The 24,913-nt window shown below is 40.0% G+C and overlaps 1 protein-coding gene across 3 annotated transcripts in view; it reads left to right on the top strand.

Annotated features, from left to right (window-relative positions):
- Window positions 1-3,191: 3,191 nt before the first annotated feature.
- The window catches only part of LOC121713550 (protein disulfide isomerase Creld1), a 58,465-nt gene continuing 36,743 nt past the window's right edge, over window positions 3,192-24,913 (top strand). Inside the window, exons 1-3 of one of the 3 annotated variants that reach the window (XM_042098241.1) lie at window positions 3,192-3,369; window positions 3,563-3,769; window positions 12,465-12,586. In XM_042098241.1, the coding sequence (XP_041954175.1) occupies window positions 12,470-12,586 (117 nt within the window). In that variant the 5' untranslated portion in view covers window positions 3,192-3,369; window positions 3,563-3,769; window positions 12,465-12,469. The remainder of the gene's footprint in view (window positions 3,370-3,562; window positions 3,770-12,464; window positions 12,587-24,913) is intronic. The other 2 variants (XM_042098240.1, XM_042098239.1) reach the window with 2 other exon arrangements.

The following is a 24,913-nucleotide window of genomic DNA, read 5'->3' as shown; positions in this document are numbered from 1 at the left end:
TTTGACATCATCTCCCACCCTCTTCTCCTGGAACGTTTAGCCAATATCGGAGTGCAGGGCAGTGTACTGTATACCAGTGGTTCACCTCCTATCTCTCTGGAAGGACACAGTATGTACAAATGCTGAGTTGCAAGTCTGAGAGCAGTGCTGTGACAAGAGGGGTACCCCAGGGGTCTGTGTCGGGCCCTCTGTTGTTTATTATCTACCTCCTCCCACCTGGCACTATCCTCAAGCAACATGGTGTTGAATTTCACTGCTATGCTGATGACACCCAGCTCTACTTATCTACTAAACCCACTGGCACTCTTCCGCCGCCTACAATTACTGCCTGCATGACATCAACCAGCAGAGTGCAGAAATCTTTGTAAATGTGTATGTGACATCCCGCCTTGACTACTGTAATTCCATCTTGTCTGGAATCCCTAATAAGCTACTCCATCGGCTCCAACTGATTCAGAATTCTGCAGCAAGGATTATAATAGGCTCCAAATCCACTTCATGTAACACCATTGCTGATGCAACTGCACTGGCTTCCAGTTGCCTACAGCAGGGGTTCCCAAACTTTTCAACCCGCAACCCCCAAAATAACCGTGCCAGAGACTGGCGACCCCCACTATCCCTGGATGTGACTCAAAAAATAAAATAAAATGTGCGCACCGGCCATACGCACTAGGCTTATCCAAACACAGGCTTAACGACAACACAAAAGAACAGAGCAGCCTGTTATGATTTTACATATAGAAATTTACTATATGATAAAAACAGAATACCTTAGTCAAAAAATAATATCCATGTAACATGAGTGCACATTATTGCTGTCGTGCAAACTTAACTTTGAAACATTACTAATTTCCATTTTAACAGAAGAATATCTCAGTCAGGGTAATATCACAAACTGTTGTGTTGTATATGTACATAGTTGCTGCGCAAATTTACATTTTGGCAACTATGTTTCAGCGTTAATCTCATCTAATGAGATGGATGCGCGCTACGCGTGGAACACAGCAAGTCCATTCTTGGTTTAATTGTGGAGACGGCCACACGGAGATCATCCTCCACATTTAGACGCGATCTGTATTTGTTTTTAATATACTGTATGTCAGTGCAGAGAAAGTCTTTTCGCACAGGTATGTGGAGCCAAATGGCGTCAGTACGTCCATCGCGGCCTTGAATAGCTGTTGATATTCCCTCTCGACTGAAATCCAGAACTCAGCAAGCGTCTTGGAATTAAAATCTGTCTTTAAAGTGCGGTCAAGTGACACCTCTTTTATTTCCCCCAAATTTATTTGATTTATGGAAATCATTTCGCGACCCACCCCTTGGCGTCCCGCGACCCCCCGGCGGGTCCCGACCCCCACTTCGGGAACCCATGGCCTACAGAATACTCCTGGCATACAATACACGGGGCCGTGGCCTACTGGTTAACGCTTCGGACTTGTAACGGGAGGGTTGCAGGTTCGAACCCCGACCAGTAGGCATGGCTGAAGTGCCCTTGAGCAAGGCACCTAACTCCTCACTGCTCCCCGAGCGCCGCTGTTGTTGCAGGCAGCTCACTGCGCTGGGATTAGTGTGTGCTTCACCTCACTGTGTGTTTACTGTGTGCTGAGTGTGTTTCACTAATTCACAGATTGGGATAAATGCAGAGACCAAATTTCCCTCACAGGATCAAAAGAGTATATATACTTCTACTTAGATACTTATCTCTCTTTTTATTTGCACACTCTTAATATCTCTAAGCTAAGGAAACATTGGAGAAAATGCCTATATGTCTGAATTTTTTTTTTGTCTTGTTTTTTTAATCTATTTATTCTGTCTTAACATTTACTATACTATGGACCCAGCAATGGAGTCTGAAATAAAGAATTGAATGAATAAAAAAATAGAATTTGCTGAATTTTCAGTGAAACTGTCTATAGCCAGTCCCTCCAGGAATTCGTGAGGATTTCTTTTCTAAAAAATTGCAATGGAAGTTGCGGTGTTTTTAGCTGTTGCGAAGAAAGGAGGAAGTGAAAATTACCAAAGTAGTTGTGATTTTTATTTTTTTTTTAATTGAGGGCAATTAACGTAAGGATTACAGAAAATCAAAGTAGGCCTACTTTGTTTGTGTAAATGCTTTTTGGGTACTGGGGTAATTCACAAAGCAGTATAACCTTTGTAGAACTGTCCAAAAAAAGACAGTCCCCTAAAGAGATTATCAGGTCATATGTTTCAATACATTCATATATTTTGTAATTCATATTAAGTTCATATCTTTTTAATAATTCATATTCTGTGACCTGCATTACTAATAGTCAACTAAATATCTAGTCATTTCATTTGTCACTTCTTTTTAATGTCATTATATTGGTGGTGTGTAAGTCTAATTGACTGCCTGCTTTAAGGACGTGAGAGTAGCTATTTCTGAGTGGATTGGAAGGCTTGCATCTCACTGTGTCCGGCCAGAGGGGAAATAACTTTTTGCATAGGCTACTGCATTACGATATGTGGATGCAATTCATGTTTTCTATGTCATTAGTTAAATAAATGTTAATAAATAACTCGAATGAAATTATTCTTGGATCATATAAGAGGTAAATGTTTTGCAATGTTATTCATCTATGATTTTGGTAGCACTATGACACGAGCTAAAACATCTCCAGATGTAGGCTACACGTTTGCCAATGGGTTGCATAGCCTACTCAAATGTCAGTAAACCAAGTGGCTCAATATTCTGCGCAAGAGACTGTAGTGGTAGGTGAAATTTCACAGGGAATCTCCGATGATTGGTCAGATTTGCGAAAAAGTTGGGGTGTTTGGACAAAATTGCGAAGTCGCGATTCGCGGGGATTTGCTGAATTTGCGTTAATTGTTGCGATCGCAATTATAGACTGTAGTAGGCCCTATAGGCCTAGTCTATTAATTTTGTGGATCAGTGTAGGGCCCTATCAAACCCCCTTTCTGTGGCTAGCCTAGGGTACTGACTCCGGCACAGACAGGTTACATTCACATGATAGGCCTTCTGTTAATGACCTTATTTTGATTAGTGCCGGAAATCGTTGTTCGTTATATTAGGTCATCTAGCAACCTGTCTGAAAATCGACGCATGTTATCAAAGCTTTTAGGATGACACACACCCGTCGTGATGTGATTGGTAGTATACTGCGGGCGTGACATTATTGGCTATACGTTATTGGCTGTAAGCTTTCGTCCTATTAGGGCAGACCGGAAAACTTCACAGCCTCAAACCGTAGCCATGAAAGGTGGGGCACACAATGAAATTATGATAAAGGATTTGGCGGAGCTATTTATAAACAATAGCAGCTGAAAGCAGCTATTCATTTTGATGCAATTACGTGCGGACTTTCTTGACGTGATTCAGACATCTGGAAGGTAAGTGATCTAGTGGCACGTTTTTAGACAAAACCTATAGCAGTCTTGCTAGCTCTCCATAGAATATAATGCTACAATCTGCATTAGCACGGAATATGAAAATGCACACATAGTTTCTGTTTTAAGATCTCAATAAGCAATCTGTCGCAATAGTCATAGGCTTCACGTAAAATGCTCTCTTTTTCAAACATAGGCACTGAATTAAAAACAGAGGATCGCGAAACCATCATTACAGATCAGTTCCTGTTAGTGTAGGCTACGACTTACCCGCAAGATTCGTCTGCAAAATTTGATTGGGCTTGGTGATGCTGCAGCTGATAATTCCCATAAAATGCATGTCTACACATGGGACACGTGGGAAAGTAAAGTGCGTTGAAGAGTTTTGTAAGTGAGGATAAAAGTAAAAATAAACAAATAAGTCATGTCACCGACATATGCTAAGATATGTGTGGACTTTAGTACTGTTATTGTTTTATTTCATACAAAACATGTGCAGGTGATTATCATCAGGCTACAGACGTAACTGTCCGGTGGCGGCTTCTTTTTTATTATTATCATTACAGTGTGCGCTGTATTGTTATCTGGTGGCTTTTTCTTCATTATTACAGTGCATGCAAGACACTCGTCTTTTTTATTATTATTATTATTATTATTATTATAATTATTATGGTCCAAACAGCACAGGAACCCTCTTGCTCTTGTTCTGATTGTTCCTTTTCTAAAGACAGGCTTCGGAGTTCCTCAAATGGGTAAACTCACTTTGTAATCAGAAGGTGCTCTTTGCTGAAATACTTCCAACTTAATGCAAAACGGATAGATTCCAGGCAGTCTTCTTCTAATGAAAAAAAAATATATATATTTCCAGGCTAGTTCATATTTGTAAGTGTAACAAATCAGGCTTATATTATATTAGCGTATGAAAAATATGTTTTTGATTTCAACTTTGCACAAGCAGCTGATTAGCCTACTTTTAAGTTTTATTCTATGAATTTCGCAGGAATTCTTTCAGTTGCAGTTGGTTTCAGGAAAGCTAATATATTTAGCATTATTTCAAACTATTTTTGTTGTTATGTATTTTAGATGGGAAATCCAGGGTCGCCCATTTTTAAATGCTCAGTAAGATCACGTAAACCCAACCACAGATCTTTACTGTAAGCTGGTTTTTTGAGGTTGCGTTTTCTTTTCAACAATGGGTCGTTGCTTAGCTGCCTGCCTTAGCTAAGTCAGGGAGCTAGCAATGTAACTAAATATATCATAGGATGTATCATAGGAACAACATGTACGCAATAAATTTCTACCTCGCATGTTTTTAACACTCACTACTACCAGAGAATGTCTAATAAGGGGAGAACCGCCACTCTCGGGAAACTTCCGGTTTCTGAACTGCATGGTTGCAGTTCCTGTTCTGGTTCCACATGAGGGCGCTCACGAATAAGTGCAGAATGAATGGAGGTCTATGGAGCTGTACCCCTCAAATCCACTTTTCCCGGGATATCATTTTTTGCCCAGAAATTTGAATGTTGCATGCAAAAGAGGGGGCAGAGGGGCTTATTTGTTCTAAAAAGCCTTTCAAATGCGTCAATGATGTCATTCATTAGCAGAAAGGTAGTGTGTTGTGGGCAACAACGACCCAACCTGAAAGAAATCGAAAGGACACAAGTACTCGTTCATTCAACTTTTGATTTTTCAACGACAACCAGGTGAAAGAGACACATTTAGCCGTCTAGCTCCATAGACCCCCATTGTTTTTGCACTTATTCGTGATCGCCCCTAGCGGAACTGCAGCAGATTGCAGGTACAATGGAGTTAATAGGGAGTGATCCGGCTCTCCGTAAACGGGCTCTGCTACTACGGAATAGGTGTAACGAGATCTCGTGCCATATGATCTCGCGAAATCTCGCTATATAAAAATGTTGCGATGTTTCTCGTCAAAGTAAAAATCTGACGAGATCTCATGCCATGAGATCTGGCGAGACAAGAATATCACAATTTTTTTCGTCAAGGTAATAATCTGTCTCGTGGAGAAGTATCCAGCTGTAGCCAGCATGACTAACAGTGCCACATCCACTTTTACGTTTGGATACCTGCTGGAAACAATACCACTCAATTACATTTTTGTGTCCCTAAAACACCGTAGCAACCGCTACTTGTGCTGCCACTGTGCTTATTTCAGTCTTGCACAGCTGACTTCAAAAACATGAAGTTGGCAAGATTCATGGACCTGTGTTGAATCTACGCAGCCTAATACCTTCTCCATCTCCATTGAAACTAAACCAGTGCAAGTGGCACACCAGGCTATAAGAAATACCTTCTCAAATAATTTAAAACCTCAACAGGTCCATGTAACACTTATCAGTTAAATAACTTTTACCATGCTTGTGTGGGATAATTTTTTATTTTCTCATTGAATGTTTAGTATACCTTATATACATGTAGTGAAATCTTATTGCCATCTCCTTACTCTGACCCTTGTGTTTTCTGAAACTCGTATGTGGGAATGTTTTTAGTTAAATTAACCCCTGTGTCACCGAACTAGGATGGGGGGGGTTGTAAACATTTCACTGTGGGTAACCCTCAGGATGGGGGGTCGTAAACATTTCTTATCTCTGTTAAAATACCAGATGGTTAAGTGATTAATGGAGGGTGAGGGGTAAGGTATAAGAGTTGGCTTCACCCACAGATGTGTGGGCTTGTTACTTTGACATTTCATGTGGGTAACATGCTCCCGGCGTTGTGAATAAAGCTGCAGTCTCACACCAGTTGTCTTGGATTAATTTTGACCACACTTGCATTCAAGGGTTATGGCTTGTGCAGGTTTTGCCGTTCGACAGAAGTCTCTCACCATATGATGCTGTGATAGATATGCAGCATGTCGTTTGAGAACCATAAATAGTAGTGATACTTCACGAGTAGCCTACTTCACTGAAATAGATTAAAATACAACAATGTCCGACTGTAGGAGTTCAGCGATAGGCTACGAGCTGTGAGGAATTTGTGCAACATGTGTTCAAATGTTTCTGTAGAGTATAGTTTTAGATGCTCCGGTAGCATAGTAGGCCTAGGCTATATGATCTGAGCAGCGTTGAACTTGATAAATCCCGTTTCCTCGCATAGCAAGCAGTCATTCGCTCTGGCCATGCATAGCTTCATACTGTCTCACTTCTACAGTCAGACAACTGTAACGTAGACTAGCTTGTTTAGCTTTTTAATTTTACGCACCACAGTAAATCACCATGGCTATCATGTTGTTTATTCACATAATCACATAATTTCTGTCAAATCAAATGTGCATTTACAAGGGAAACCATAGCCAAATCCGAGTAGATTTCCCAAACAGCTATTCTGTCCATGTAATGTAAAGCAAGCGTGGTGAGGGGTGGGACTTGGCCCTCGGCAGCCAATCAGCACTCAGACCATGCCCGTCTTAGGCAGCCCCAGGCACGTATAGAAACAACATCAGTTACTATTTTTCAATTATCCATTTTTCTATCAACCGTTACACAAATACAAAATCAGGATACAACTCCAAAATCCTAAATATGCATTTATTGACATGCAAAAAAACCACGATTTTAGAAAATTGAATCCAATTTTTCATTTTCAATAGAAAATTTAACTGATAAGCGTTACATGGACCCTCAACACCAGTGATTTTCATCGGCGAAACCTTTCTTAGCCAAATTCTTTATATATTGATCAGGGGAATGAAATTAATTTATTTTGAATTTCAGTTCATACCATTTGTATAAACCTCTGAAGTTCCCCTACAAAAAAGGGTAAACATGGGCGGCGCCATCTTCGCTTCCTTTGTGTTCGAACTTCCTGTTTAGCAGTAGCCCTACATCCATTGCGATACATTGAGATAGCAGAGTTCTATCGCGATGACTGGCATCATATGTTATGGGTAATCCTAAAGTTAGGAATGTTTATTTATGATTTTGGTTATTTAAGACTTTTCTGTAATAGGCCTACACCTTTCCTATCTGAAGTTAGGAGAACACTGACTTAGGAGTGGCTGTTCTAAAATTACGTTCTAAACATAGTTACCATGGTTACCAAACAGATAAGATAGGATTTGCGAGTTAGGAAGTTTCTGTAATACGGCCCGCAGTAAGTGTTTTGGTTTTAGCATTTTAGACAATAAATACTCAGATAATGCATTGGGTTTTGGGTAAAAATAAAGAAAGCACTATATAAGAATATATTATGACAATTATGTATTGACATACTGTGCTGAGAATGGCCAGTCCGTCTCTTAAATATATCTCCATGCAATACGGGAGGCCACCGCCGCATATCTACCCACTTGGTAGAGGTGAATAGCCTTGAGTGGCGAAGTACAATCTTGCCATCTGACCTGCTGATGGCATTTTTCGTTTCCTCCTAAGTTAGCCTCTCCATCCTCTTCTGCCGTGTTATCCCAATGAAGCTAACTAGCCGGAACTAGCCGACTGGAATATTGCACACAAGCTGGAAGAAAATACATATCTAAAATGGGCATGGCGGAATAAGGTGAATAGTATAGGAAGATAATGGGGATTTTGAATAATCACACCTGTTAACTTGCAGTACGTAGTTAACTATCTCCAGGATTTCCTTACATGGGCAAAGATGACAGCTTTGGGTCCTTTTTCCTTTTTGGGTTATAGCACAACTTACAGTACACTTACAGCACACAAATTACCCTCTGTTTGCACAAACTGTCAAGGGACTTTTGAACTGTCATCAGCCTAGACATCAAAATTTCCTAGAACATTTATGTTATATTTGACGTTTCAGCGTGGCAAAACATTAGGCTAAACATGCAGAAGGATACAAAAGTACCTATTTCACTTAGTAGCCTACATGTTCTATACATTCACAAATAAATGTCCTGTGTAAGCAGTTTGTTTAACTTAAATGTCTGTCCTCATCATGCTAACTTCACTGTCAAGTAGCAAGATAACACAGTAGCCAGATACCATAATCGGCCTACAATCATTATACTACTCTTTTAATAGTATAAGTAAAGCAAATTTCGCTGCAAGTCAGGATATCATGCATGCAGTTTATTTTAGCATCTGTTTGATTCCCACGCGGAGTTAATACAGACAACCTGACACTTTGTGTTGTAAACCTTTATTACATTACATTTGGCTGACACATTTTTAACCAAAGTGACTTACAACATGATAAACAGTTTTTAAAGCTTTTGAAAAACAATTTCCCAACAATTCTAGAACAATTTAAAACAATTTAAAAGGTAGAGTACAATAAGAACAAGTGCGTCAGTGAGTGTTGTTTTTATACAGTCAAGTGTCAGTTCTAGTCAGCTGATAAGTGATACAACTAGTATTGCTAATTCTAAGTAGTGCTACGAGAGGATATATTCTATGAAGAGCTGGGTCTTCAGGAGTTTTTTTGAAGATGGAGTGCCCATGCCCATGTTCAGGGTGGAAAATAAAAAAGAGAAAAGTGAAAATGAGAACCAGAATGATTTTTCAGACTTGTTAGGTCTGCTGTTCAGACCCTGAAGGGATTTCGCTTTTGTTCATTGCTTTCTGTGAGGGTGTCTCTACTTATCTCAATAAGGAAAATAAATTAAGAGCCTATGATGAGTACAATAATGTCTTCTCAAGGCCTAAACAGAGCCCATCCAAAAACTCCAATACAATTTTGATCAACTTTGAGGGACAACTATGACCATGCAGGATCATCCAGACCAAACGTGACTATTTTGCCACATACTATTCCTATTTATGTACCAGCTTGCAGAATGTGAGCCTCCTACATGGTTTAGTTCTTGTGCTGTGGGCTTGTGTACTTTGACAAAAAAAGAGGCCGAACAAAATTGACACCCCACTCCCCCCGTAAAACTGGCTGTATCTGGCCCCAGCCGTGGCGCAACTGGCTGGGGCACCTGCACTGTATGCCGGCGACCCGGGTTCAATTCCCGACCCGTGGTCCTTTCCGGATCCCATCCTGGGTAACATAGGTACACCTGGTAATTTTTTCAGATTTTTTTGAGACCTAAGTGCGTGGGCCTATTTTGCAAAAGGAAATATTACATTTATTGTAACACTAAATGTTCCTCATTACTATAATGTGACCTCATTACTATAATGTACCTGCCTATAAAAACTACACTGTTCCTTTAAATTAACAAGCAGACCCATGATGCTGCATCACTTGGGACAAAATGTTTAAAATGGAATCGAGTTCAGTTGTCCTCTCTTCTCTTCATAATATGTGTGTTAAAGGACAAGTTTGGTATTTTACACTTAAAGCCCTGTTTTCAGATAGTTTATGATTAAATAAAACGTTTAAGATTGAAATTTGGACACATGCTGCTGTCCTGAGAATTTTCGGTTACTGTGGTAGCACCCCCCCCCCCCCCCCACCTCCACAACGCTGCATAGGTGCACTGGAACAATCTTTCTAAAACGCATTAAACTTATGTTTACAAAGACGCTAAACTCACCGAGTGGTCAAGGGTGTTCACTGATATGCTCACACAAAAATCGCAGCAAAAGATTCTTTCCAACAGGTTTTATCGTAGTTTTTGTCCAACTCCATTGACTTGTATTGGATGTGCTGTGAGGTACGGCATTACTCCGCCGCCGGAAACGGATATGGGGTTGTTTGTATTCTTTCTGTAGTCTTATGCAGTCGTGGTATCGTAGGCTATACGCTATCCAAATTATTGTCACGTCCATGGCTAATGCTAAAATGAATTGGAACTTGCACGATGTGAATGATAGCCTACGTGAATCATTACGTTTTCATCATGAAAGTTCCACAGCCAAAAAAATAGTAAACGTACAAAATCATGTAGCCAAATTATTCATGTAGGCTAGGGTTAGTGTTGACTTATGATGTGAACATGACAGGTTATGGACATAACAAATAAGTTCATTTTCCGCCAGTTACAAGCGTTACGTTACAAAATGTCAACCTTACCCCAAGTTTTTCCAGCTCTGTCGTCCCAGGAGGTAATGTGGGAACCGCTGTATTTCTCAGGCGAAAGAGCTTTTTGGGCGATTTCTTTCGACCTCCAGCGAAGTTCAGTAAAATGCAAACCGCAGAGACACGGTGATCAGCTTTCTGCAGATCCTGATAAGATGTGCTCACATCCAACCCCAGAAATTCCAGCCACAACTTTAGCCTTTCTGGATCGTTGAAAGGAAGTCTGTGACAACTTTTTTTGCCACGAATTTTCCCGCAATTCGGAACTGCACAAAATCGCCCCGTTTTTAGCTGTCTGTTGCAAAATACTTCAAGACAGCCAGTGGTTTGCTTGTAATTGGCAAGTGTACGGTGTAAGGTGCATTATCGCCACCAATTGGGCTGGAGTGTCTATTATTCAAGCTCTCAACGGAAGAATGTATGGGTGTGAGGCGTTTGGAAAAATAGCTCCACAGTTTTACAACGAATGGTAAAACACCTATTGGAAAGCATCTTTTGCAGCGATTTTTGTGTGAGCAGATCAGTGAACACCCCTGACCACTCGGTGAGTTTCACGTCTTTGTAAACGAATGTAATGCGTTTAGGGAGGATTGTTCCAGTGCACCTATGCAGCGTTGTGGAGGTTGGGGGGGGGTGCTACCACAGAAACCGAAAATTCTCAGGACCGCAGCATGTGTCCAAATTTCAATCTTAAACATTCTATTTAATCATAAACTATCTGAAAACAGGGCTTTAAGTGTAAAATACCAAACTTGTCCTTTAATGTCATATGATCTTTATTCTGTTACACTGTTGTCCTAGCCTACATACTGCATCATTACTGATGAAGAATACTATTCAAATTATTTCCTTAATTGCAAATGGAGACACCGTTGACTGAGTAGATCTGAATGTAGAGAGCAGGTAAAAACGAGGCTGGCTTGCGAAAGAATACTTCTTTATTCTGGATGTTACAACAGAGTTCTGGTAGCTCTGTTGTACGCACAGCACAGTGTTGCAAAGTGAAGCCAAGGTAATGAACTAAGCCAAGATCTAAGATACCCGTGGCTAATTATAATGCCAGAACAGGGTTTCCCGCAGGAAATGTGTTAGTCAAGGTGGTAGGTCGTAGGTCTCTGGCGGGGGGGGAGGGGGGGGGGGGTCTTGTATCAGTTGCCGTCGGTAGGGGGGTGTGGGTGTTGGCGTCTTGTTTGTGCGATACACTACAGACTCTGTATATTTAACAATTATTTATTAACAAAGTAACAACACCAAACAAACTATACAACAGTATACAAATATTTAAAAATATTTGTGTAATTTGTGCAATTTTAACAAAGACTATTACAAACTATAGAACAAGTGCAAAACAACAAAATGTGCAAATGTGATCAGTCACTACTTATGGCAGAGCTGGCAACTAGCATTGTTACAACCGTATTAGCAGATAGGTTTTATATTCAATTGTATAATTTTCAAAAAAGTATAATTATTGCAAGTTGCACTACTTTTTATATTGGTTTTATACAAGATGTTTGTGAAATTTGCACAGTAAAAGTTCTGTATTTTGACTGCAATTGTCTTTGCATTCTGATTCCTCACTTCATTAGAATCATGAGTGGCTCTTTCTAAACAGCATCATTTTCTGGGGCCATGCAAACCTGCATTACCACTAGTGTGGAGTTAGTCAACATCATGACAGTAAAATAGACCATCCTTAGTCAATCTACTGCAGCAATTCCTCTCTCAACTTGTAGAAAATGCTGTAAACATCTGATTATGCATGGGGAAAAAATACCGTCATATACCGTGAAACCGTTTTGAAAAATACCGTGATATACATTTTTGGTCATACCGCCCACTAGGAAGGCCCATTCAAGTGAATGGAGCATTCTGCAGCACTCTGAAGAGCCGTGTAATAAAAAAACATTAATTATGATGCACTGCACTGTTCATTTAATGTACTTATTTGTGTAAATGAAAAAGAATCAAATTACTGTATCTGTTTTATGGGCTTACTTTGTAGAAAAAATGCAAGTGGGTTAAAATCTGATAAGGAAACTGTACTGCTAAATGTAATTAATGTAATGTTATTTAAACTGTGGTTATTGTCAGTTATTGCCATTGACTCTTGGCGCGCCCCTTTTATCTCTCCTTATTGGCTGCGACAGAAGTCATGGCATGGTCATATTCTCTTCTACCTGCTCTGGCATTGATGCCCCTTGCCTATGTGATGACGGTGCACACGGCACCCTGCCAAACATGCCGAAAACTCACTCAGAGCTTCATAAAGGTATGGTTGCTTTATGTGTCTGAATGTCAAAGAGTGAAGAAATCTACATGTGATTGAATAAATCTAAATGTGATGTGTTCCACAATTCCGATAGTAGGGAACATTATGTGAAATATAATATTAGGTGGTCCTAAGACATCTCAAAAATATCTCAAACAGGAAGTAAGATTTTGAAAAAAATCCAAAATATACAGTACCCTCCGGAATTATTAGCACCTTTGGTAAAGTTGACTAAAAACAGGTATAAAAAAATAATCCGTTGAAGATTTATTGTAATCTCACAATGAAAACAATGAGGAAAAATCCACCCTTGAAGGGAAGCAAATGTATTCTGAGAAAAAGGAAAATCTCATAAAGAAATAAATATTTTTAACAAAAACATGTTGCTCACAAATATTGGCACCCCTAGAAAAGCTTATATACAAAACCCAACAGAAGCATTTTCCTATCTAACATAGTTGTACCACTGTAGAAGTTTCGTACCATTCAGGCATTATTAGTGGGGTAATTTATGAGATAAAAGTTGGTACCATTACGACTGCAGAAACTCATTAGTTTCTGACCGCGCTACTTGACCAGGGTTCGACCAAGGGAAAACAGGTTCGGGGAGGGTGTTTGGCTTGGGGTCATTGTGCAAAGGACCCTAGGATGAAATTACTCCGAATCATCACTTTAATAAAGACTATCAGTATTGTGCGATGCACTGCGTATGGACACAACACATCTATCCACGCACCTGAAAAATAGTCACCAAAAAAAGTCTTGCACTCTTTCTTCTCGATCGACTCAAAAAATACACTTTAGGGACCCTTCGTTATTTATAAACGGGATCACCGGAGGGATTTTGAGTGCTTCAATCAAAAGTAGCATGACCCTCCCCTGTCTGCTATGTAATTTCCAACGACCCTCCAGCAGCATTTTCAAAAATGACATGACCCTCCCTGGCTAATTGTCGATGTCTTCCGCCCACGCTCTTACACGCTATGAAAACACATCAACTTATGCTACCACCCTTAAACCAACCTCTGCTTTCTGATCTTACACATGACACTTCACCAAGATGGTGGCCATTTCAGTAGATTTACTCACTAACATTGTTGTGGAAGCTCTGTTCTAGAATCTTTGATTCAAATCATCGTTTTGCTTGCTTGAATGCGAACTCAGTGTGATGTTAACCTAGGCCTATTTAAGTTAACGACGTGGTTGTCGTGAGAACACGATTCATTAGCGCTTGCAGTGTTCGGCCGTAGGCTATGCCTGCGTGCGCACCTGCCAGGCTACTCAGCTAGACAAAGAATCGTATATTCACTCCAAGTTGGCCTACCATAACTTACCAACTACACTGTAGACCATAAACTGACTTTATGAAGCAGAATTCCGCACTGCTACTTGGAACGTAACACATTTGTGTTGGCAGGAGAGAGAATGACAGCGATTAACAAATTGCACTTGTTGCTGGTTACCAATAAATAGGCCTACTATATATTTTTTTGCAAACAACAAAAACAGAAAGGATGGAGACAGCAAAGCTAGAGATGGGCAGGGACGAGGTCAATTGGTATTAGAAATGCTTGTCAAAACGTTAGGAGCTGGATGTGTGGATGAATGAAGCACAAGTATGTTAAGCATGCACACTGTTTAAAGTTAGGCTACACGGTAAACTACAAGTAAACCAAAGTTAAATTTAGCTTTTTAGGGCTGGATAAAGTTGACCAAATGGATATAGGCTGTTAGGCGTGAATAAAGTAGGCTACTTTGTGGCTCCAACCCTTCCAACGTTAATGGGGACGAATGTTGACATTTTCCGTATTTTGCGTGAAAACCCCGGGAAATCTCCCGTATTTTCATTGTTCAATGTTGACAGAGCTATGGAACGAAAGAGAACGTTATATGGCGACAGAAATCAACAATCAAACAAGCCACTTTGATTTTTTTGCTGTTTTCATTAATACAAAAGATGGGTGACCCTCCCCTTAACAAAGAATAAAAAGACATGACCCCGTTTATAAATAACGAACGGTCCCTTAATAAAGCAACTTACACTGGTTCTGCTCACTTGTTCTTTTGCAAGGCTACTAGGCTACTCTTAGCTTTGGTTTTAGGCTACTTTTAGCTTAGCTAGCAGTAATCGAACATATTGTATCGATTTGATAGCGACACACACAGTTATCCAATCAAAAGGTTTATTAGCTGAGAACGAGAGCAGACACAGACATACCAAGACACCATTACATAGGAAACAAGGGAAGTCAATAAAACAAGCACGATACACGAACAGGGTAGTCACATACACCAGGTAAAATACATGAGGTACAACGTAAGGAAAGATTACACAAGCTAACACATACATGACATGGTAAACATCCACTCACTAAAACCGACATTACACAAACCAGCATCCACACACATTGCATTCTGGGAGGCTAGCACTCAGTCCAAAAGACACCCACGTTACAATATTCTTACTGCAAGCTTGGGATTGTGCACCCGTCTTCTCTTCATTAGAGTTAGTCTCTCCCGCACAGTTTTTCGACTCCAGAGCAGCCAACCTGTCCTCTATGGACAGCAACCTGGAGTTTACCGAATTGCTTGAATGACTTGCAGACAGCTCCAAGCAATGAGGAGGTCACGGCCAAAGTTAGTCTGTGAAAACAAAATGTAGAGTTAAGATCGGTATCTATTAACGTAGCCTATATATTTCCTTATAGCCGGCAGCAGAATGAAAGCATAGTCTTAAATCTTACCATTGCTCCGGTTTGTAGCGCCTACAGCGTGTCTCCGAGTGAACCCTGGTAGGCTATGGCTGGCTACCGCGGCTCTGATTTCTCGACAGCTTCTCCTGACCACTTGTCTGACACTAGATGATCCAACGCTCACCATTCCTTCAAGCAAAGGGAAGTGCTCGTTTCAAGGTCCCCTCTTCTAGAAGGAATGAGCGCCGACGATCGCGGGCGCGTTGTTTATGAACCACATTCACATCCACATACATCCAAGTAACGTGAAGTAGTAGCCTAACCAAACTGTAGGCTAGCTTTTCTGTTCTGAATTTGCCGCTGCACTAGGGCTGGGACAACGCGTTGACGTAATCGATGACGGACGCAAAATATGAGCGTCGATTCGTCAAGCATGTGCTGCTAAATATTTTTAATTTTACACCTTCAGTGTTTTCCATACGTTGACTAATCTGTGGCTGGGCACCACGAAATCAAAACCGGCCACCACACATTGATGTTCTATGTTGTAGGCCTACTATTTAAATTAAAGATAAGATAATTTCATTGAGCTGCACTTTTTACTCACACAGCCTTTCCTCGCCCCGCCCGCTCTCTCTCGTAACGAGCCCGCTGCTCCTCCTCTGCATGTGCATTTAACAAATTATTCACGATTGTTGTTGAAGGATTGTTGTTGCCACATAGAAGCACTGCATAGAACACAGTGGGCTAAATTGCTATTAAATCCGCTTAGCATCGTGACCATGCTGTGCAAATTTGTTCAAAACTGCAGCATTAAAGTTAAGGTAAACTCTGCTAAGGTCTTATCACAACATAGTGCATTGAGGAGACTAAACTAAGGTAAGTTACAGTATGCGATCAAGCAGTATCTCAAAGCTAACGTTAGAATACTGTTTGGATGTCAAGTTTAGCATGCTTACTTGCAGCTGCTTGTATTTGTTACTCAGGCTCATTTTATTGACTCTGAATGTTTGCAAAATCCCGATGTAAATGGAAAAGTGTTTTCCAAGACACAAAAGTGCTTGTCCAAAGGAGAAGTACGAACCGTTATTTGAACTAACTGCGTTATGAATTGCATCCACACATCAGCAGCCTTTTAACTGTGTTAATGTTAATTGCAAGGATTCTCATATGAACGTCTTAAAATGACTCAAGTAGACATACTACTGAACTTTATTGAATCTGACTAAGAATGCATTACTTTGCACTTGTATAGTCTTTTATTTTGGAATCTTAACCCTTTAGGCGCCAGAGTTTTTTTTTCGAAACGTTCGATTTTGACATCTTCATTTCAAAAGGCTATATCTTAAAAGTGATAAGAGATAGAGACTTTCTATAAATTAGAGAAATATTAAGGATGACCCAAAGTTTATGTAGGGATTAAATGTTTATATCTAATTTGCATATTATGACGTCATATGGCGGCGGCCATCTTGGATTATAGAATTTTCATGAAAAGTTGCATGTTTGAATGATAAAAATGCACCACTTCTTTCCCCCCAAAATGTCCCTCACCTTCTGTATGCTATATTGCACAATACTGAATGCTCAGGTAAATACTAAGTAGTAAACAAACTATGTAAATCATTACTAATAAATGGCAGAAACAAACCAAATGCATGTAGCGGTAGGCACCTTTTGCTGTAGAGATTTTCCATTTACTACATACAGTAGGCACTCTGATTACATGTATGGGGCACATATATATTATTCAGATGACACACAAACACAAGTAGACAAGACCTGTTTAGTTCAAAAGCTCACTTGCCACGGCAAGGCACAGATCAGGAGTGAGATGACGAGACAAGACAAGAGACAATGTCAGTATTTGTTTTCTTTTTGTTGTTTTTGTTGATGTTTTTTGTTGTTTTTTTCTTAGCTGACAAAGACACACACATCACAAGGACATGAACACACAAAAAAGAACACATATATGTCCTAAATGGTCAGGGAAATAGATAATCAACAGTGTAAATCATTACTAATAAATGGCTGACACTTTTTTTTTTTTATGTAGCAGGCCTTTTGCTGTAGAGATAATGACTATCCATATCCATATCCTATCCATACAGGGCCGGCATTCCCATCATCTTGTGATAGACTATGCATGGCCTAATGGCTCTCCTGCCCCGTGTCACCACCTCTGCTCCTGTTGCGAGCAGCATGGCCAGATCTGCCTCGCGCTCACGTCGAGTGGAGAGAATTTGCGCAGCTCGGACTAGGCCTACTGTCATTCTCATTGCGACTCCCCACACTGCCTCTACGTTCCCCCCTAACTGTCCTATGAGCACTTCGACCTCGTCTAACATACCCAGTGGCATTAGACAAAGGCTCCACCATGTTACTGTCGCCGCGATTGCGGAGAGGCACACGTTCAGAAGACAGAAGCTAGCACTGGACATTAGGCTACCTCCAGCCTCGTTCGCCACACCACTAACACCCTGCTAACTTCCCGATGAATACTCCGAACCCGTGAAACATTATTCCCACCAGTGACATTGGGCAAACGATTCAACGTTTGTGCTTGATGTAAGCTAAACTATGGAGTAAACTCTCACTTTGTCCAGCTGCATCATTGCAAGGCAGGGACGCATCTGAAGCCTCACTAAACGAATCACCGTCATTTTCTGAAGGCAGATATTCCCCTTCAGAATCAGGGTCCACGAATAGAAGACCCAACACTTCATTTCAGGTAAACTTTTTTGATGCCATTAGGCGATAATCTGATGCAAATACTCGCTGACGTTGACAATATCGCTCTGACAAAGTGGCTCACACGCATACTAGATCCGGTATTTGACGCACTGATTCAATGCGCTGTAGCTAGAAGGTTTTGTTTAAAGCATGCCCCTTTTTCGACTCGGGGATGACATATGACATGTCTGCCATCTAGTGGAGTGGAGGTCGAACGAAATATGACACCCTATTTGACTAAATCGGCCGTTTTATTCAGTACCGCATCTTGTCGAGTAAACTCGACCGTGGCGCCTAGAGGGTTAAGAGCAATAAACATATATTGCAATGTTAAAGAATTCATATTTTTTCATTCAGATATGTAAATAAACATGTATAAGTTGCTATTAGTGAATTAATTGGGAGATAATCGAATCGAAATCGAATCGGACTGAAAAAATGAATCGTTAGATTAATCGATGCATCGAAAAAATAATCGCTAGATAAATCGTTTATCCCAGCCCTACGCTGCACACTACGGCAAGCCGCGCACTGACTGCGCACTGACTGTTGTTTATCCTATCAGCTGTTCTGGTGGAAGCGCGACGGGCGGGTCTTCAACTGCCCACTAGAGGAATTGTCTCCCCTGCTGGCGTGGGGGCGTAACGGTTAGTTCATTGAAGTGACGTGCTCTCTGCTGTGGCATATGGACTGAGAATGTCTACTCTACTACTACTGGGGAAATAGCCTATCTATTTTTATATATATATAAAAAATAGATATTTTCATTCAACAAAAATATATGCAGTTCTGCATATATTTTTGTTGAATGAAAATAGTGATAAAGACAATCATTTATATATTTGCCTCTGAAATTCTCATTATGTTGGTGAAAAGGGAAAATCTGAATCAAAACAGTCGATTCTATCGAGACTCAAGTGTAAAGTCAGGTTACATTATTGGAGCTTGCAGGGAACAGACATGTCATACCCAGCATTATTTCTGCCTGTTGAGCGTATTACTGGGAGTTGTGTGGTTAACACATCCACTGTTTAAGCAAGACCAAAGGCCTGTCATGCCACCATGCACAGTGCCCTCCCCCTGCTACCCTGATTTGCATTTGTATAGCTTACAGCATTTTCATTTACATGTTAAAGCCTCCCCTACAATTAGGAGGAGGGGGATCATGGGGGTACAACTGCCAAGCAAGGCCCAAGTCAATTTCTGACAATTCATGGCAGTTTTTGGCGTTGCCTTCAAATTGTCGTGAACAGCCATTAAAGTGACCATATTATGAAAAAATCACTTTTTCTGGGATTTGATGTGTTATTGTGTGTCTCTGGTGCTTCCACACACATACCAACTTGAAAAAAAAAACATCCATGCTGTTTTAAGTGAGAAGGGTTTGTGGATGTATCCTGCCTTCAGCCTCCAGGGTGAGCTGGTCAAAATCGGCAAGGCTTTTGACGTCACAATTTCAATTTTCCCACCCACTACTATTGCAATTACGTTACGTGGATATAATGGAAACCTATGGAGCTGCATCGAAGTGGGCAGGGAAAAGGATACTTACTAAATCGTTGAACGTGAATAAAATGCCCAAAATAAGGTTGGTTTAAGAGTTATCTGTTTGTTCATGGGATTCAGAGATTATGGAAAGTGTTAGCTAGAGGCTAAATTCGTCCTCTCAACACTGGGGTATTGGAAACAAATTAGGTTGGTAGTGTACATAGTTTCGGCATGAGTCAGTCACATACACATTTCTTCATAACCATTGTGTTAGTAAAAGGATTGAATGTCCTGTGAATCAATATGTAACGTGTGACTAGCATCTAGCTGTCTTTCCCATTGGAATCAATAGCCACGTTTGCATGGACCTTTTTATTTAAATCCGATTGAAATTAATCTGTTTATAGATTTCAACTGACTTGTTTACATGGATGCTAAATAATCTAATTGGCAATTATTGACCAAGATAATATCATGGTGCTTCATCTGAGAAGATGCAGTTCTGTAGCCTAACTATACTATGTAAAACGAAGGTGTAGTAGATGTTAGGGGATTTTGAATTGCCGTGTTTCAGACGTTGCATAATCAACACCCCACCTCTCTGCACCAAGCCTAGCGGTTTAACTGTTTTTTAAGCCTCCATATCTCAGAAAATAATGTAGATATAAGCTTACACCTTTGCACAGTAGTTGTTGGGTAATATTTAGCATTATTGACAAAGTATGAAGCAAAGCCAAGATGGTCAGGCGAGGCTGGAGGCATTTGTTGATTTGGCACGAATGACCCTGGTAACAGTTAATGGAGTGGGGCGTGGGTAAGTGAGCAGCAGCTCATTAATATGTAATGAGCAGCAGAAACTGCACACTTTGAAAGGGACTGAAAAGAGTGTAATAGAGGTAGGTAAGAATCTTTTCCTACAAGCTATTTCCAGCAAACAACTTCAGAAACATGTTTTCTGGAACTCATAGACCTATTTTAACTTGTTGAAAAATAGTCATAATATGGGCACTTTAACCTGAACTTCCACGACAATCTACAGTGCCTCATACTGACGAAAATCACACATTTCATGCAGTGACAGAGGCTAAATCCTCTAGTCATTTTTCAACATTGGAAAGACAAGAGAATACACTAAATCTAAATAAAAACAGTGTGTGTTGACATTTGTAAGTCAGGGGATGTCTATAAAAACTAGGTACTTTGTTGAAAATGTCTATATTTACAGTTAAACAATGATTAACAGGTTGTAATCAACTGGAAATGTGACAAACATGCTTGTACAAAGGTTATCTTGGCCCCACGCACATTATGGAGGATGGTAAGATAGGCAAAACATTCCATAAGAACCACTGTTTGAAAGTTACAGAAAAAGGTATCATCTTGGGGTCACCAAAGTCCCCCAATAAATTCTTCAAAAGTGACCTCACTGCTAATAGATTATTTAGAGGGCATGCCAGGTAAAGGCCTGTCTAGTCATTTAATCACCAATGTAAACGGCAAGAGTTACTGAATGGTACATTGACTTTGTCTGGAAGTGTGGTCTATTGTCAGATCAAATGAAAATTGCGCTCTTTAGCTAGAGACACTTTAGGTGTGTTTGGTGTACATAGAAGAACGACTATACTGAAAAGAACCCCATACCTACGGTACATAGTATCATGAAAAACCTGAACATTTTCAAAGGAAATCTGTCAATCTCTGCCAACACATTAAAAGTTGGTCATGATTGGATCATTCATCAGGTCAAATGAACCAAAAGAAACGTTCAGATCAAAACAAATATGGTTTACTGAATACAAAATCAAGCTTCGACCATTGCCATCTAGGGCTGGGCGATATGGCTGAAAACTGTATCACGATATAAGTATTTCATATCTATCGATAATTATTGATTTTTTTCAAATCTATTTCAGATAAGGACCAGAAGGGGGGAAAAAAATTCAGTTTAAACACTTTTATTTTAAACTTAACCTTCCTCTGACTTTAATCACCTCAGTTATCAATCAGAGAGAGAGAGAGAACGGGGCAAGGACTCATTGAGAGTCTGTGTTGAAGTAGGCCTACTTCTATCGCCTACTCTGGTAGAGTTGCACACTCAATGCAAGATACTTAATGCCTATTTATTTATGGACAATATAAGGCGGGAGGTGTATGTTGCTTTTAATTATCGAATGTTCTATCGAACGTATTTTTTATTGATTATAGATCAATAAATCGATTACATGTCTTGCGATACATATCGCTATCGTTTTATCGCCCAGCCCTATTGCCATCTCAGTCCCCTGATCTAAACTCCATAGAAAAACAGTGGGGTGAGTCAAAGAGGAGAATGCACAAGTGTGGACCTAGGAATCTGGATGATCTGGGGAGATTTTGTAAAGACGAACAGGCTTAAATCCCTTGCTTTATATTCTCCAACTTTATGGGGTGTGATAGGAGAATATTACAAGCTGTTTTATTGGCAAAGGGAGGCTTAAGAAGGTGTTACAAGCAGGGGTGCCAATAATTATGAGCGACGTGATTTTGTTAAAAATATTTTTCTTTATGAGGTTTTCTTTTTTCTCAGAACAAATTTCCCTTCCCTTCCCTTCAAGGTTGTATTTTTTCCTATTTTTTTCATTGTGAGATTACAATAAATCACCAACACATTATGTATGATAAAGGTTTTTATTCAACTTTAGCAGAGGAGCCAATAATTCTGGAGGGTACTGTACAGTAATTGACAGCTGATTCAAAGGCCCCCTAAAAAACCTCCTTAAAGCTTGACATTTGTTGTATCCCTTGGATCATCCTGGAAGATTACCCAAACAAATCTCAAACAGGAAGTGAACTTTTAAAAAAAATGAAAAAGGCTGCACAAAATTGGCAGCTAATTCAAAGGCCAGCTAAACAACCTAATTCTAATTAGGTATTTCTCTTATAGATATGTCTCTTTAAAGCATACAGTGGCTGCCAAAGTAAGGGAATTATGAAATGAAATGCAAACACAATGGCTACCTGTATATTCACCAGCTGTCTCAAAGATACTATAAATACAAACACTCAGGCTCCTCAGGCAGACTCATAAAACCATACAATTAAGCACACATATCCGCTACAACTTTTGAAGATATAGTATAACTTTACACTATACATTAGTCCTAGCCTACATACATGCTATAGCACCTGGGGGTACGTGAAGGCACTCCAGGGGGTACGTGAGATTTTAACCCTTAGAAGCCGATTGACTCAACGTGTGTCAAAAAACACACCCTTTCATCTCTGTTACATTGCTCCACTGTTCATAGCAGCGAGATGAAGCCTTTATTGCGTGACGGAGCAGAAGTGGGGCTTTCCAACAAGACCATGCACTTGTCTGTACGTTAAAGTATGAAGATTAAAACAAATCATGAAATTAAATCAACATTGCATCATATTTACAGTCTATACTTCTCTGCGTTCACCTGCGCACCCATTACTCTCGTTTGAATTACTCGTGAACGCATAGATAGAACACAAGCATATCAGATGAAAGAGGAGACACAAGGCTATCCATTGGTACCAAGTATGTCGATCATTCTGGCTTATGAAAACAGACGAAGTGACTGCAAAATAATAACGTCATGTACAAAAACCAACTGCACACCCATTACGCTTGTTTGAATTACTCGCGGACCTGTGATTGGATAGATATGCCATGCATGTCAGATGAAAGAGGAGACACAGAGCTATCATTTGATACCAAGTACATCCTTCTGGGTTATAAAACAGACTATGTGACAGCAAAATAATAACTTCATATACGTGATTTACCTCACGTATTTGTCTGTTTTTGTGGCAAAGCATGTTTATAATCCAACGCTATTGTGTGTTTCTTTATGGCAAAGAATGTTCATAATCCGGTTTTGAGATCCTAACAAATTCCTGCATGGCATCCAATTCAAGGCTCACATTGAATCCCAATTTGTTCGACAAAGAAACACCTTTTTTGCCTTTACTTTGTTCATGGCAATGCAGTAAAAAGTTGTAGAGAACCATGAGTGCAGAACGCGAACACGTAAACTCGGGTCAAGTCAGGTCAGATCAGATCAGTTCGTGTTACAGATATGGAGCGCAGAAAGGTCATTTTTAATCACTAAATAAAAAAATGGCATTAATTTCTGTAAGGCACATACCACATATGTCTGTAAATTGCTTAGCCCCAGAGAATCCTTCCACCATGGCAATGATATTGACAGATTCAGGACAGTCTGCCCTACACACACATGAAATGCATGTAGAGCTATGAGGTATGAGCTATGAGCTTGCTGTGGTGAGATACATGTCAAAATATAAGAATTTGTATAATACACTTTTTATATTTTAATTCTTTAAAAATCACAACATATAAACAATATATAATATGGGTGTGTGGCACTTACAATGACCAGAATAAATCCTTATTAATAAAGGTAGAGAAAATGCCCTAAAAACAGCTTAGAATCCATGCAAAAATACTTAAAAAACAATTATTTAATAAATATTTCAGGAAAATATAAGTTGTATGTGTATGTGTTTATCAGTTCCAAAGTTTAATAAATTAGACACTGATGGCACAGTGCTCTGTTTTAAGTCTTTTTTCTCAACTAAAAATGGTTTGCGCTGGTTAGGGGGTACTTGGCTGAAAAAATATTTCACAGGGGGTACATCACTGAAAAAAGGTTGAGAACCACTGCTCTAGCACATTGGCATAATGTTGTGCAAGGCAACCCAGCATCTTGGCATCGGCACTTTTGAGAGTAGAGAGGTCACACATGGTTCTAGAGTGCGACCAAGTTTTAAGAGTGCGACAACATTTTTTCCTGGGTCGCACTGGTGCACCTAACGTCATAAGGGTGAGCGCCTAGACTTTCCTCGCATCGCTGTCTCTCCACAAACTAAGCGTTTGTTCTCCTTTGACTAGTGTTGCACGGTTGGCCCCTCGTAAAACTGGCTGTATCTTGGAAAGTATTGATCTTACATAAAATACATTTTACAGTGTGTCTCCTGGGTAACATAGGTACACCTGGTAATTTTTTAAAAGTTTTTGAGACCTAAGTGCATGGGCCCTGGTTGAATTGACATGGAATGACTCACATGGTGTTTGGACATAGTGTTTTGACTAAATGTTTTATGCATCAGTAGGTAATGCATCATACAAAGTTAAAGTCAGGCGCGCATCATACATTATTTTATTTATTTTTCGGGGTGAGGGGGGGTGGCTGGGTAGTTTCTCCACCAAAGCTCAGACCAAACTTACGCCCTTGTGTATATGACATCCAGACACTGTCTGGCATCAATGTCTGTCTGGCGTAGCGCCACCAGCTGGCCAGAAGTCAGAATAGTTTTTGGAATGTATTAACAAAATATTAGTTAATATAAATCTGATGATATCCACATGCCCGAACTGCCAACC

Source organism: Alosa sapidissima, chromosome 7, assembly GCF_018492685.1.
Source record: "Alosa sapidissima isolate fAloSap1 chromosome 7, fAloSap1.pri, whole genome shotgun sequence".
NCBI lineage: Eukaryota > Metazoa > Chordata > Actinopteri > Clupeiformes > Clupeidae > Alosa > Alosa sapidissima.
This window is presented reverse-complemented; position numbering and strand designations above follow the sequence as displayed.